The sequence below is a fragment of the Delphinapterus leucas genome, chromosome 10, assembly GCF_059928025.1.
Source record: "Delphinapterus leucas isolate spDelLeu-1000000601 "Yukka" chromosome 10, BTC_Dleu_Yukka2, whole genome shotgun sequence".
Taxonomy (NCBI): Eukaryota; Metazoa; Chordata; class Mammalia; order Artiodactyla; family Monodontidae; genus Delphinapterus; species Delphinapterus leucas.
Window position 1 is genome coordinate 49,193,339 of NC_143138.1, and position 16,598 is coordinate 49,209,936.

The window sequence follows — 16,598 nt, forward strand, 5'->3', positions numbered from 1 at the left end:
TCTTCTCAGGCCTCTCCTTGGCTTGTAGGTGGGTCTCTCTTTTTGTGTCTTCTCATGGTCTTCCCTGTGTGTGTGTCTGGGTCCTAATCTTCTCTTTTTATAAGGAAACTAATCATGTTGGATTGGGGCTCACCTTTTAACTTAGTTACTTCCTTAAAGACCCCCTCTCCAAATACAGTCACATTCTGAGGTACTGGTGGTCAGGACTTCGACATATGAATGCGGGTTGGTGGGATCACATAATTCAGTCCATAATGATGGCGCTTTACACCATTTTAATTTGCCAGAAACCAAAAATGTGTAAAGCACATGTTTGTTTGAACTTTGAAACAGCGCAGTGAGGAGCCAGAGTTATAGTGAGGCCTAGTTACCTGCTTGAGGCCTCCTGTCTGGTAGAAGGCAGAACTAGAGCCTGGATCTTCTAATTTGAACTTCTCTACCTTTTTCGCTCTGTGGTACTGCAAACTGAACTCGTTAATTGTACAGATAATTGAACTTGATAATTGTACAGATAATTATAATATTATAAATAATAGAACTTGATAATTGTACAGATTTTTGAATGCTTGGGTATATTAGATATGCATATTTTGGATCTTGATCTGTAAAATTCAGTCAGATTTCTGCTGTACGTTCCCCTAAGATTTATTTTTAGTAAAGAATAAACCTTATTTGCAGTACTGAGGATTTTTAGCCATTTGGTCACTGCCAGTGGAACAGGTGTGGTGGGGGAGGGATAACACAGAACCGCTGACTCTATTTCTACTTTTCTCACAGTTGTTACAAAGTTCAGTGTCAGAACAGCCCAAACCACTTTGGCAGTCCTGGCTCATGAATCGCTAGCTCTCTCCTACCCCATCAGGAGCCCTGTCAGTGGGTTAACATTTTAGTAGTTAATCATTCTGATTGGTGAGAGTTGATTCAAGCCTGCCATGAATCTGATGACTCTTTTTTCTCTTATCTTTCCTATTAGCAGTGCCTAAATGTCTCTTATAGACCCTGGAAATCATTCTTTTGTCTTATGATTCTTTCTCCTCATATCTTATGAATGTCTTGAGTATGTGACTGTTTCAAAGCTTTCTATATCTACAAAGATACAAATGATCACTTGCATCAATTGAATATCCTACTTTTAAAAGATACAAATATGACTATGTTTAAAATTTGTAAAGAAGTTATTAAAATTCAAAGGGCAAAGTTTGACAGGTGATTGTGACAGATATATTAATGTCTACCTTTTTTAAAGCATCAAAATAATAAAAATATTTTCTTTTGAAAGTTGGCCAGGGATACTTTGCCCTGATCCTTTTAAAGGGAAATATGTGACCTATGACCTGGATGGAGATGTTGAACAGTATCACATAGAATTCCTGGGTGATCCCCATTCAAGATCATGGATAGATGCAACGTTTGTTGGACATTATAGTATCACATTAAAGGTAGGTACAGTAACATCAAAACTTTGTTCCTCTTGCACTTGTTTTTAATTATGGCCATTTTGTCTCAGATCCTAAAAGAGATATAATTTTTTACTTTTATATTTATATAAACAAAATAGTATGTACTATTTGTTTAAACTCAAATATTTGTATTTTTAAAGCAGCTTTTTCAAAGGAAGTATGGATATAAAAATAGCCACGAGGTAGTTTTAAATTTTATTTCTCTAATGGCAATATAGTGTAAATCAACTGAGGACTCTCCATAATTGCCTTTTGAAACAGATTTACGATTCCATCATTTGGTAATTTTTTAATTCTCTTGAGAAGATTCTAAGTTATAGCCCTAGCTCACAGGGAAGATTAATTACGGAATGCAACCAGATTTTTCAAATTTCAAACAGTATTTCATTATACTATTTCAGTATTTTTTGATTCTTTTTAAACTTTAAATCACACACTACAATTAATGAATAGACTCAATTCTCAAGTTGATGAGAGTAAGTGAATTGGACCTGTTTTCATGGGTTTGGTTTAATTGTTATAAATTAATTCAATTATCCGTATCTGTATTCTAATATTGAAACTTTTCATCTGCAAACCATGCTTTCATTAGAAATCTGATTAAAAAGTAGATGTCAGAAATGTGAATGCCTTTGACTCAATTTGGATGGTTCCTATTTTAGAGTGATAAGTATATATATATTCAAATATACATATACATGTATGTACATTTAAGGCATGCCATTTAATCCACAGTATAAGGAAATCTGTGGAAATCTGAGGTACTTGCAGATGGACTTCTACTTTTTCTCTGGCATAAACAGTACCTTTGTTCCATTCAGCTTGAAAGCAGCTGGAAGGGAAGGCTGTTTCAGTAGAAATATTTAAGTATGGAATAACATCACATACATTCATTTTATGGTAGTTGTGAGCCAGTCATTTTAGTATGAGGCACCTTCTCTGCTCGGACATTTCAGATGTGTCCCTGGGCACTTCTGATGGCAACCACAGAAGATAGGAAGGAGTGTTCTTCCTTATGTGCCCCTCCCCTTTTCTAAAAGATAGGGAAACCTAGCTTCTCATGAGGCAGAAATTAGAATCTTAAATATTTGACAGTGTGATAAAGAGCAGGGCATTCTTAAGAAATTGTATTTAAACATACATAAAATATCAAAGTGTATTTTTGTCTGAAGTAATGTTACTCGCAGGATTTGGGTTCTGTCAGTATAAATTTGAATAGTCTGATTCCACTGAGCATACCATTAATCCCTGGGACAAGGAAAAAATCTGATGCAAAACAAAACTAAACTCAAGAATCAGGAGCCATAAGGTTTTAACCTTCTGAAAGCATTAAAACAAGCAAAGACCATGAATTCAGGGCTGTTTAAATTAAATAGGCTCCTAAAGCAAGAATGAGAACAGAGAAAAATAAAGCATTTGTTTCACCTCTTCTGTCCCCTACTCCCCCAGCTGGCTGGGTGCTCTGGGTGGATAACTCACTGGGTGACCACAGGCTCTGGGACAGGCTCTCTCCTCTACTGTCATTCATGGTGTCTACCTACAGGCTCGTGTCTCTTACTCTCTTCTTGTTTGTATGTTTTTCTTCACTTCCTCTCTTGGAGCTAATATAATAGGGATGCCTTCTTCTGTGGGTCTCTTCATTCAAGGCTGAAATTTTAGTTCCCCTTTACCTCAGATTCAGCTGGCACATGCCCAGCTGCCCTGCTATGCTCCGATTCCCTACTCCTGGCTATCTAAGAATCTCCGCTTGCCAAGAAGGAAACTCACAGATGATTAAAGGCTCATTGCCCCAATGAGAAGTCAAGAAACAGAAAGCGAAGAGGTCAACTGACAACCAAGATAGAAAAATGGTACCTATGAGAAATTGTTTGAAAATGAATAATATCAAACTATATCCCTTGGAGATGGAGATAGTATTGACTCCAACGTGCAGTTCAATTGCCTAGACATCCCAGGAATTTAATCTGTTATGGTCCTCTCTGCACTGGAGCTCCTTCTTCCTCAAATACTGTCTCTACACTGTGCCAGGTTGATCCAGATATTAAATTCACACCCCTGCCTCCATAAAAATATGACTTACACAAAAATAAATAATGTGTATTAGACAATGTAGACCTTCTTAAAGATTTTTGTAGAAGAGATGGAGAATGGTTGCACATTGCACCTGTTGTCTGAGCTCCTTTTCTAAAAGTAGACACAGAATGATAGGCATATACAGCTCTCACTGTTTAAGCTGACTATATCTTACTTCATATATATTATTTCAACATTACTTTCTCCTAATTTGTGTAAGCTTAGTTTAACAAATGATTAAATAACATTTCAGAGTTTTCACTGACTGTGGACTATATTTTGCAGTGTGTGTTTTACTGTGAGAGAGAAATAAGCTCTTCTAGAAAGACATTATATGCATTTATGAAAAAATAAAATATTTTTTAGTTTTAGATTCTGAAAATGTTAAGTCTTCTCTTTTAGTTCATGTTTGTCTAGTTTTTCTTCTTTCTTTTATTTTTTTTAGTAGTCACTGAAAAATTGATATGTTTATGGGACCAGTGACTTATTAATTTTCTTGTTGACAGCACAACAGAGCTCTGTCACTGTGGATGAATATGTATATGAATATACAGGTGATAAGCTTTTCCCCAGTAAATAAAATTACTCATCAATATATTGGGATATACTTCAGAAAAAAGTTGAAGGCAATATTTAGATTTTGTATTTGTAATTTATATTAGTTTACTCATACATTTTATTTTTTCATTTACCATAAAATCAGTAGTATAAAGATAGCTGAAATTCCCTTCCCCTTTTAAAGAAACCTTGATTCTCTTATGGTATATATTCAAAATACATGTCACTCTGGTAATTACTTAGAGAAAATAGACGTGAACATGTGCTAGATAGCTATTTAAGAGTTGATGCATGGAGTACAGTTCTTTCCCCAGTTAGCACAAATGTTGTTTCTTTTATATTTAGTAGGTACATGTCTGCAGAATCCATTATTTGCAAGTTTATTTCTTTGCTTGATAGACTACATGACTTAGTTTAGTATTTCTTAAGCCTGGCTTTGCATTAGAAGGCTTTATAAAGCAATGACAGCAACCAAAACACAGCAATGCCTGGGCTGTACTCTACTGGATCAATTAAATCAGAAGCTCTTGGAGTAGGGCCAGGCCTCAGCATTTCTAAGTCCCTCAAATGAATCTGTATCCCAGAGAGAGAGAACCACTGACTAAGTTTTCTCAACTTGAGGCATCAGACTTTTGTTGGTTTAACTCTACTAGTGCAGTAATGTAACTGTGGTCATGGCTCACTGTTTCATGACGCCTTTCTCCTACTTCCTTTGTTAGTCTTTCATTCTGGTTTGCCTGGAGATGATGCTGACTGCCATAGGTTCACATGTCTAACCCAGAAGTAAGAGTTTCCCTGAACACAGCTTTAAAGTCAATCTTGTCATTGAACATTGTACATAATTTATAGATATTGCTGATAAAGCTGATGTATAATTTAAATGTAATATGTATAGCATGTTTTAGTTGATGATCTATAAGTTACATAGAGTCATTATAATTTTTATTGGACATAAATTATGTACTCCAACCAGTGATCGCTTGGCCTACAATTTTCTAGTTCTTTATACTGCCAAGAAAATGTAAGCAGTTCACCCCTGATGCTAGGAGGCTCCTGTGGTAAAATTTAGGGTTTCTTTTGGTCCATGATGTGAGTGGATTTTTTTTGTCTATGTATTTTAACAGTCTGCTCACTACTGTATGGAGGATATACCTGGAGATGTGTAAGCATTTCTTTGGGTACCAGATGTCATTTGGGTATTTACCCGTTGTATTATGGAGCTGCCTCTGTTTTCCAGGGATATGAAAAAGGAGCAATGCTGTATTGCTAAACTTGAGCTCTGCAATTCCTAGAATTCTGCTTCCTAATTGGGGTGGTCATTAATACTGTTCACCAAAATGTTGCAGGTTACTGCCTTCCTGTTATAAAGTAGAGATGCACATTTGATACTCTTGAGGTGGGGTGAGACCAATGAGTTGTGAGTGAGTGATGAATATCTGAGCATATGACTGTGTCCAGTGCAACATCATCCAGAGTTCTCTCTCTCTCTGGCTCTGTGACTGATAATTGAAATTTTCGTTTGCTACTCTCTCAGCCCAGATCCCTTGATCACTCTTAGCAAAGGCCTCCACTGCCAACAAATAACAGATCTGCAACATGAAGAAGATATAGGCCTCACTTTAAGCCCTAGGATTATCCTAACAGATACACTAATGATAGTACAGAGGATGTTACAGTTCTTTGTAACCTGTATCTTTAGCAGGACCATTCCTGAAGCTTCAGTACTCTTCAGAATACAGCCAAACGACTGAAATCACATTACTCTTAATTTTTCCAGTCTGTAAGTAGAACTAACACAACCTGTAGTAATTTATCAAATAAGTTGATTTCTTTTCTGTATTATGATAAACATATGATAGAAGTTACCAGCATTGATGATACATTGAATCTAAATTTGGTCCAGTAAATATCCTCCAGCAAAGGGCTCTGATTGTCAATATGCACTGCAGTGACTCCAGTAACTAAACAAGCCTATAAATAGCAATCATGTAATTGAACCCCTGCTACAGGCCAAGGATTGGGTAGATCCTTTTATAATAATATAACACAATAATATATAATATGTATATATAATATAATAAATATAATATTTAAAGTCTCATAGCAACCCCATGAAGATAGGCATCACCACTATTGACATATGGAAGAAACTGTGATTCAGGCTTCATGTCTAGCCCAAGGTCAATCAGCTGCTAAGGGATGGGGCAATGATTAGAATCAGGATGTCTAACCCCGAGGTCCAATTTTTCTCTCCTATACCTTGCCAATTTACGTATACATAAGCAATAGTCTAATTTATTGTTGAATGTTTTTCCACATTGAAATGAGGAACATTTTCACCTTTTAATTCTAATATACATGTTGAATGATGGCAGTTTCTGGTAGACTTGTTTTTTATTTACTGCTTGATGTTCCCCTTTGGAGGAGGACTAGTGACCAAGCAGAACTCTTGATGTTTTCAAATTACATTTGCAGTAGTCGTTTGACAAGTGTGTCTGGATTAACATCTATCTGAGCAAGTGTTTTTCTTCTAAGATTTATTAGGATCCAAATTCTAAGAATGTAGTCTATAATAAGGATTAGCAAATTAGCTTATAACTAGATTATCAGGCAACATTTCACTCTTAGAGTAATGAAGCGAAACTGGATACAAATCTATTGAGCCAGCTCTCAGTGGAAAATCACATTTGCCAAAAAAAAAAAAATGTACATATGTATATATGGGTGTTTTTGTACCATGTTCCTGCTGGCAAATAACCTGTATAGCTACCAACCTCTCAGCAAATTTTTATCATACCAATTCCATATTTGGTATAAAATTTGCTATAATTTTGGTATTATTGGATTAAGATTTTTTTGTTTGCTTGTTTTCTAAGCATCCTTTAGTTTTGGCCTGGAGAAAGTTTAAGGGAATTAGAACATGTTTTTATAACTGTGAACTATTTGTGGATAATCTGCCAAGAAAACTTGTAGTAATGTATTAGGAAAAGAGTGAAGTTGTCATAGTGATTTAAAAAGGCAGGCTGTAGAGCCAGGTTTTTTGGGTTTGAAGGTTGGCTGTACTACTTACTAGACATTTGACGTGAGGGAAGTCACTTACCTGTTACAAATCCCACGCACCTCATCTTAAAATGGAGGTTATGATAGTATATGCCTCATAGAGTTGTTACAGGTTTAACTGAGATTATACATGTAAAGCACTTAGCACAGTGCTTGTCATATAGTAGGCTCTTAATAATAATAGTAATAGTTCATACTGTCATTGGAAGTACAGGAGAAATATATAGTTACATTACTTATTTCCTCTTCCTAGAAACCCACATCTACAGGAGAGAGTACAAAAACAAAATAACAATCAGGTGGATAATAATATATTTTCTTTTGACTAAGATTATATGTGAAAAATGACATGATTTTAGTGTTTTTTTAATCAGCCAATACGTTGCTCCCAGAAATTGAGTGGCCATTGCTGCCGTGCTTTTCTAGTTTAGTGTAAGCAGAAGTGCTAAGACCTTTTGAAAGTAGGAGATAGGTTAGAGCCTTCTTAATCTGACTACTTGGTGAATGAATAGTCCCTAATATCAGCAATGCCTCAAGATACTTTAAATTTCTTTGATGGAATTTGGAAGAGACTAGGAAAGTCTTTCAAGTTCTTTGCAACTGAATAAAACCAGTTTTTTTCCATATCTCTCTTCTGTCTTTTCGATTTACTTACGATTTCGATTTATATATGCTGACTTTGCTGCTCCAAATAAATTCTTGAATTTACCTCTGTCATCTCTCGACTTAATCTCTTATGAATTTAGATATCTGAACTTGTATTGAAGTTAAAAGTCCAAATCCAAATAATATGACCAACTTTACTCAGTTGATAAAGGAAGGAACAGGTGGCTACCTTTCCCATCATCAAATGCATGAAAAATGTATTAAGTCAGCTAGATTTCTCATATTGACTCCTCAGTGGAACAACAATGATCTTTCCTAGAAACATTTAGCCTTATATAGCCTTCTCAACTTTCTAGAAGTGCTTATTTTCTGTTAAAGAAACCAGAGTCAGATCATTGTCTTTAAGCCAAAATACAAGGCTCACTAAATTGCCTTCAGGGTCATATCCCTTATGAGTAAGGCTTCCTTATATAATGAGTCTTCTATGTTGAGGTTCTTAAATTAGTAAACAGTTGCAGAGTAACTTTTTGGTACATTCTTCCATTAGGGAACGATGAAGTCCAAAACTCAGAGCCATATAACTGAAAGTGTACAATTGATATATTAACTGTTCTTTTCTTTAATTTCTCCACTTTAAAAAAAAATTTCTTCTAACCAATTACCAGGAACAGTCTGTGATTCAGGCAAAACCCTAAACAATGCAGATTGAACTGACTTTGAAAATAAATTCCAGAATTACCACTTCTTCACCATTTTGTTCAGCTCACAGGATATGAACTGATTGTGCCATATATTTAACCATCCTCTTCTCCTGGCTCTCCCACCTGCTTGTATGATTCTATTTTTAAACAGAATCCGAGCATCTGTCTGTAATAAATACGACATTTGTTTTCCCATAAACACATATTCCCTAAAAAACAAGCAAATGTGGAGTAGAAAATAGCAGCCAAGTATGTTAACTGTCATTTAGGCTCAGGTCTTGATATCCATTCATACTGTTACTTAAAATCCTTTAAGCCAATCCTGACTTTTTTAAGGCTCAGAGCAAATGAGCACATGGCTGATTTAAACCCATCTCCCACTTCTATTTAACGTCCCCAGGTGGAGCAGGCAGCCTGGCCAGAGCTGTGGGAGACAGCAGCCCTGGAGATAAGCACGGGCCTTAAAAATTATCTATTGACCCAGTGCTCACTTGCTTCCTGTGCTTTATTTCATCAATATATTACTAATACTTTTACAGAACAATGAAATAATTTCTTGTTGCAGACTTAATGATATATTCAGTTTTGCAAAATAAAAATTCTACAACTTGAAATCAAAATATGTAAAATACTTTAAACTGTACACAATAAATAAAATTAAGGTTTTTTATTTTTTAATTGTGCTAAAATATATGTAACATAAAATTTACCATTTTAACCGTATATCCAGTGGTGATTTAAGTTTTTAACGGCTGATTAATAATCCTAGAAAAAATTTTCCTAAGCAATGTAACTATGACCTGATACAGAAAATGCCAGATGGTAGTTTCCGATCATTTTCAACACAATTTATTTCTTATGATAATGACCTACAATCTCTTCATAACACCATCTTGGAGATTTGTGCAACAGAATGCCTTTTTGTGAAATATCATTTTATAGTCATTGAGCCCGTGAATTCTGGAGCCAGGTTGCCTGTGTATGAATCCCAGCTCTATCACTTACTGACTGTATGAACTTGGGCAATGTCTAAACTCAGTGCCTCAGTTTCTTTATGTGTAAAATGAGGATAATAATAGTACCTACCTTGTAAGCTTGTTGGGAAGTAAAAAAAAGTTGTAAAGTGTTTCAGACTGTGCCTGACACTTAGTACTATATAAGCATTGGATAAATTAGTAAATAAAAATAACAATGGACTCTTTAATAGTAGAATTCCTTTGGACATAAAGTACACACTCAATCAACTCCTCCCTATTATAGGTAGAGTTTCTGTCTCATTTTCTTGGACTGCAGAGACTAAATGATAAATGTTTATATTCTGATCGTTTGTGACATTGATAACCAACATTTGAAAATGCTTTACATTTTATAAAGTACCTCTTACATATGCTATCTCATGTGATCTTCATTTATTGTTAAGAAAGTTAGGGCTCAGGTTAAGTGACTTGCCTGAGGTCACATAGCAGCAGAACTGGGACTGAAGCCCAGGTCTTCTGAGTGCAAGCCCCAGGCTTTTACATTATATGTCAGCCTGCTTGAGGCTTACATTGGACCATCTGTTTCTAATCTTCATAAGCATACCAAATTCATAATAAGCTCTCATCTATAAACTGGAAAATCACAAAGCCCTTCTTATTGGTCTCCTGTTGTTAATTCAGCCAGCTTGATTAATTAACTTAACCTTTAACCAGGGCTTTTCAAAGTTGGACAAAGATGTGAAAGCTCTCTTCACGTTTAGTGCATTGATTCCCAGCCATAGATTTTGGGCCTCTTCGTGGCTGTCATTAAAAGCTAGTATTTAAAAAAAAAAAAAAAAAAAAGCTAGTATTTATTATTTCATTCCCTTGTAATTCTCTTAGAAATAATTGGTTATTATTAACGTTGGTATCCTGATGCCAGGGTTTGTTTTGTTTTACTCTGTTTTTGGTTCCCAAACTTGCTCATCATCACATTCTCCCATAGAGCTCTTTAAAAATATATATTCCTGAACCTGCATACTGGGGAGCGTGCTGAGAATCTCTACAGTTCCTCAGTGAAGCTCAAGAACCACTGTATAGCGGATTTTCTCACCATTAATACCTATTTTCTGGTTTACTAGAATTAGCTAAAAAAGAGATATATGAAACATACATTATTTTATTATGTTTACTTTGTGAAATTTATTAATGTATTTATGAGTTTGTGGTGCTAAAGAAGCCACGCAAATCTTTAGCAAAATTGTGATGTTAGATTCCCCTGTCCCTTTAATTAGCGTCTCTCTGTGGTGGTGACTCATTGTCTCCTTGCTGTGATATCTGGAGCCCTCTTTCTTTCTCTCCTTCTCTCAAAATCTGGTTTCAGGTCCACACACTAAATGACAAATGTATTGGTTGTATAAAAATTGTTTTCTAGGGGCTTCCCTGGTGGCGCAGTGGTTGAGTATCCGCCTGCCGATGCAGAGGACGCGGGTTCGTGCCCAGGTCCTGAAAGATCCCACATGCCGCGGAGCGGCTAGGCCCGTGAGCCATGGCCGCTGGGCCTGCGCGTCCGGAGCCTGTGCTCCGCAACGGGAGAGGCTACAACAGTGAGAGGCCCGCGTACCGCAAAAAAAAAATTGTTTTCTAAATGATGTCAGTCGAGATAATAGACCAGCCTAAAATGTTAGACTGGGTCTTCTTTAAAATCAACATGCAGTGGTTGTTTATCCATCTTGGTAGGAAAAGAACTTAGATATTCAAAATACTTAGAAAACATATGTTAAGGTCTAGGTTAATAAGGAGCTTATCTAGTAGCCTGTGATTTTTCTGAGTTGTCCATTGGGGCTGTTTTACCTAAAACTACTTGGCTTCCTTCCACTTCCCCCCATCAAGGTTCAGGGTATGCTCAGGCCCTGGCATTGGTAATTCCCAGTGTTTCAAGCCAAGTAATGGAATCACACTGTAAAGATTTGACTCTCACATTTTCTTATTCTTTCTTTTCTGCCTAATTTCTCTCCTAGTACTCATTGCATTCTTGGTATTATCTTTCAAATTGATGTAAAGGATCAGACTAAACAGAGCTAGAACATTTTTGGGGGGTTGGGGGGGTGTCAGCTTAACTGGTTCACACTTTCTAGTGGTATAGGAAGTGGGGGACCCAAGTTATTTTGACCTTAAAATCCTGCTGAGTTAGAGTAAGCAAATTCCTATTTACGATTTTGAAAGCATTATTGCTTCAAGTGTTCAATAATTTGAATGAGCTGTCTAAATAATCCAGAACCTATGTTAAAGACGGCAGGTGAGAAGGGAGACAGGTGTTAGGAAGCCCAGGCGTGTGTGGTTCACAAGGGTGGCTGTGACTATCTTCTAGTTGGCATCAAAGGAATGGGAATGTTCTTACTGTCGAGATTACTGGTTGCTGTTGGAGAAATCCAATTTAAGGAAGACAAGATAGCCTTGTGATTAACTTTCTGTTGGATTGCTTTAAGTGAAAACGATAGCTTTGGCCCGATAGTAAATATTTAGAAGGGTGCATCATAGAGCCAACGAGGTGCACTGGAAGCTTGAATGTATAAATAGCAGCAGTCAACACGAATCCCCAGGCAGAGGACTTTATAATAGGTGGTGGTGTTGATCCTCAAACATTTAGCAGAGATGTATTATGAAGGAAAATTATTTTTATTTCTTTAGGTTATGAAATCTGTGACTAATCTCCCCATGTTTCTAAAGGCATATTATAACTTAAAGTAATGAAATAACTTAAAGTAATTGTCAATATTTGAAGCCATTTCAATGAATTTATGAAGCCCAATAAAGCAATCTAGGTGCTTATGATTCCAGTTTTCCAGATTTTTAATAGATGCTCAACATTATGTCTGAAGATAAATTTTCTCAATTGTAAATACTTTTATTTGCAGCTAACTTTTATGTCTATATAATCAAAATTTGAATTGATAATTTTGGATAGTAAATGCTATATTGTACCTACAGGATTTTAGTGAGGCTCTACTGTCCCCCCAAATAGGTTATATTAAGCATTTGATTGAATTTAATTTTAAAATTAAGTACTATTTTTTACATAACATTCAAAGTACTTGAAATTAGGCCCACTTTTTTTTTCAAGAAAAAAATGCCACTAATATCATAGGATAAATCAGTGGCTCATGAAAGACCTGCATCCTTATAAAAAATGAAGTTTAATATCATCTTAGTAGTAATATCACCATATTATAATGCTAGATAGTCATCATGCTTATACATTTTTCTTTTACCTTTCTAGGGATAATAACATAATTCAGGATTGTAGCCCAGCCTTTTAGTTTCATCCCCAATTTCCTGTCTGGGCTTTCCCCATGCCACCCTGAATAAAAAATGTCTATTTATAATACCCAGAATATTTACTGAGCTCCTATTATTTCTACCAATTCTAGGCTCTGAAGTGATCAAAACAGACAAAATTTAAATGCTGTCACGAGACTTAAATTAGTGGGATGAGACACATAGTCAACAAGTAAATTTTTTTTTAGTTGTTGACGAGTGCCATGGGGAGAAATGAAGGGAGAGACATAGGCAGGTAGAGTGAAGGAGCAGGGGTGGGGAGGAAAGACTCCACCTGCAGAGTCCGTGCGCTAGGAAATCCTTCCCCACAGCCAGCCAGATACCAGTGGTTGGTTGATAATAATTCTTGTTTTGATTATATTTTTCCCTTTCACGTATTCCAGAAAGTGGTCAGGCCCCTCATGTTCTCATGTCTCAGGGGCATTTTCTGTTGGGATCTAAAGCAGAGCTTACCTGTCTTGACCTGAGTTCCCTGAGGGTGGGCAGTAATGGGAACAGGGCAGGCAGGAGCAGCTAGGCAAGGAAGAGATTCCCTCAGACATGGAAGAGGACAGAGGTCTGCCGGTGCCCTGGGGAGTGGAACACTTTGGAGAAGAAGAGCACGAGGTGCACCAGGAGGTTGAAGCCACGCTGGCAAGGTTCCCAGCCTTGGAAAGGATCCTTTGGACCAGGCATGGCAAGGAAGCTGTTCGATTACCTGACTTCAAGGGACTTGAACAAAGATGTTATTCATGAAAGCCTTACGCGTTGAGGAGTAATGATCTGTCCTCGCTGTTCGGGCACCATGTATTCCCTTCCAATTTACAGGAACCTAGAGAAAGTAAGGGGTGGCCCAAAAATGAGCAAGATCAAATTTCTTATCCTTGTTGGACAACGGCTCTCACATTCAATTTTATTTAGCGAAAAGAAGGTAATGTGACATTGCTCACACATTTGAGTTTGAGAAGTGAAACTTATCCTGCTACAGCTCCAGATGATTATATCTTGATTAATTTTTATGTGGAGAAGCAATCTTAAAATAGAAAGCAACAGATGATATGAATTTCTGCCAGATTGCAGATTTCTTTTTACTGGCCTTACTGGGTGGACAAATACATAGGTATTCTTCTCTTTGAATGTGCCACTTCGTATTAGTATATGGTGATAACACACAGCATGCTCAGTGAGTTGGAAGTTACTGAGAAGGGACATTCAGCCTCCTCCTCAGACCTTAGGAAATATGAAAATGGTACTGAGGCTCTCAGTCAGCCAGTGATGCTTGATTGGAACAAGATCACTTAGGAAAGTAGTTTACAAACTTCAATTTTGGATACAGCTAGGAATTTTCTCAGACATAGGGTACTATCTTTCCCTGCCTAACCATCTGTTTAGTCTCAAACCTCGTCCTTACTCCAAATATTTACATGCTTATTCATCTATCAAGAACACATCTATCAAGAATTATCTTATTTATGCTCATAAATTCATACAGACTATATGTCTTCCTTCTCTTTCTATGATGATTATTTTCCCCCTCCACCCTAAATTTAATAAAACTGATTGAGAAAACTCCAGTTGCCAAAGCAATATAAACATAATGAGAGATATGATATTCCCTCTTTTTTTTAAAAAATTTATTTTATTATTTTTTTGGCTGTGTCAGGTCTTAGTTGCGGCATGCGGGATCTTTGCAGCACGCAGGCTCTTCATTGCAGAGCAGGGGCTCCTCTCTAGTTGTGGTGCGTGGGGTTCTCTCTAGTCGTGAATGCGGGCTCCAGAGTGCACGGGCTCATTACTTGGGGCACGCAGGCTCTCTAGTTGTGGCGCGCAGAATCCAGAGCACGTGGGCTCTCTAGTTGTGGCATGCAGGCGCCAGAGCACGTGGGCTCTGTAGTTGCCGCAAGCAGGCTTAGTTGCTCTGCAGCGTGTGGGATCTTAGTTCCCTGACCAGGGATAGAACAGCGTCACCTGCATTGCAAGATGGATTCTTAACCACTGGACCACCAGGGAAGTCCCTGATATTCTCTCTTGGGATCAAAGAATTTACTGGAATTTGAAGAATGCCCAGCCCTTTCTGTAGTCTCATCTGAAGTCATTGATCTGAATCCTTGACTTCATAAGCTTTTAGCTCCTTGGAAATCTGTTACAGAGCTGCCTTGAAGATTTCCTTCTTATGACATTTAAAAGCTTGTCTCTGTTCTGTTTTGTTACTATTGTTTACCTGGAAAACCTGTAGAACTCAAATGGAAAAACTATTATAAATAAAACTATTATAAATAACAGAAGAACTGTTACAAACAATAGGGAGATTCAGTTATGTGGCAGTTGTAAAATTACTCTAAAGCAGTAACAAATGTGAAAATATGAAGGGATAAATAGCGTTTATAATAGCAACAAAGCATATATAATGTACTGGAGTAAGTTTAAGGAGCACCACATACAAGATCTATATGAATAAAACTTTAAAATGCTACCAAGAGACAGAAAATAAAACTTAAGGAAATGGAAAAATATAATCCTCTTCTTGGTTTGGAAGATTTAATATGGAAGGATGTCCATTCTCCCTAAATTAATTTTAATGCAATCTCAATTTTTATTTATTTTTATTTTTTTAATTTTATTTTATATTGGAGTATAGTTGATTAACAATGTTGTGTTGTTTCAGGTGTACAGCAGAGTGATTCAGTTATACATATACATGTATCTATTCTTTTTCAAATTATTTTCCTATTTAAGTTATTACAGAGTATTGAGCAGAGTTCCCTGTGCTATACAGTAGGTCCTTGTTGGTTATTTTATATATAGCAGTGTACACATGTCAATCCCAAACTCCCAATCTGTCATCCCCCGCTTTCCCCAACCAGTAACCATAAGTTTGTTCTCTGAGTCTGTGAGTCTGTTTCTGTTTTGTAAATACATTCGTTTGTATCATTTTTTAAGTTTCCGCATATAAGCAATATCATATGATATTTGTCTTTCTCTGTCTGACTTACTTCACTTAATATGATAATCTCTAGGTGCATCCATGTTGCTGCAAACGGCATTATGTCATTCTTTTTAATGGCTGAGTAATATTCTATTGTATATATGTACCACATCCATTCAAAAGGACTTAAAAACCCCCCTACAGTTGACCCCATGAACAACCTGGGGGTTAGGGACGCCAGCCCCCTTTGCAGTTGAAAATCCACCTGTAACTTTGCAGTAATTTCACAGTGGCCATCAAAGTTCACCTGTTCTGCACCCACAGATTTAACCAACCGTGGATTGTGTAGTACAGCAGTACCTACTTAGTGAAAAACTCCACATATAAAAGGAGCTGCAAAGTTCAAGCCTGTGTTGTTCAAGGGTCAAATTCTAACATTTGTAAGAAAATAAAACATAGAAGAGGGAGTTAGACCTATAAAATATAAAATTATAGTAATACTCTAGTAGTTAAAGCAGTTTGATATTAACAGTTATTTGATAGATTAATAGAACAATATACAGTCCAAAAGTACTTGAAAATAGTTAGTGATAAGGTTATATTCAAATAATTAAAGAAAAGTTGTATTGTTTAATAAATTACGTATGTACAACTGGCTAGCTACTTAGGAAAAAATGAAGCAGAAGCTATACCTCACACCTCACATCCAAATTAGTTCTAGAAGGATGAAAAATTTAAATGAACAAAAAAGAAAATACAAACATACTAAAAGATAAACTTAACAGGAGAAGATGTTCTCAATACATATAGCAAAGGGCAACTTTTTAATATACAAAAATCTCTTACAAATCAATGAGAAAACAACCAATATAAATATTAACACAGGATTTGAACAGTCATTCCATAGAAAAGAAAATATAAATGACTTTTTAAAATATGA

At 36.4% G+C, this 16,598-nt stretch overlaps 1 protein-coding gene across 4 annotated transcripts in view; it reads left to right on the forward strand.

Moving 5' to 3' along the window:
• The window catches only part of ZCWPW2 (zinc finger CW-type and PWWP domain containing 2), a 145,425-nt gene that overhangs the window by 66,144 nt on the left and 62,683 nt on the right, over positions 1-16,598 (forward strand). For 3 of the 4 annotated variants that reach the window (XM_089918956.1, XM_022564919.3, XM_089918955.1), the window contains exon 3: positions 1,280-1,439. The exons of the other annotated variant lie outside the window; for it this stretch is intronic. In XM_089918956.1, the coding sequence (XP_089775082.1) occupies positions 1,280-1,439 (160 nt within the window). The remainder of the gene's footprint in view (positions 1-1,279; positions 1,440-16,598) is intronic. 4 annotated transcript variants of the gene reach the window in all.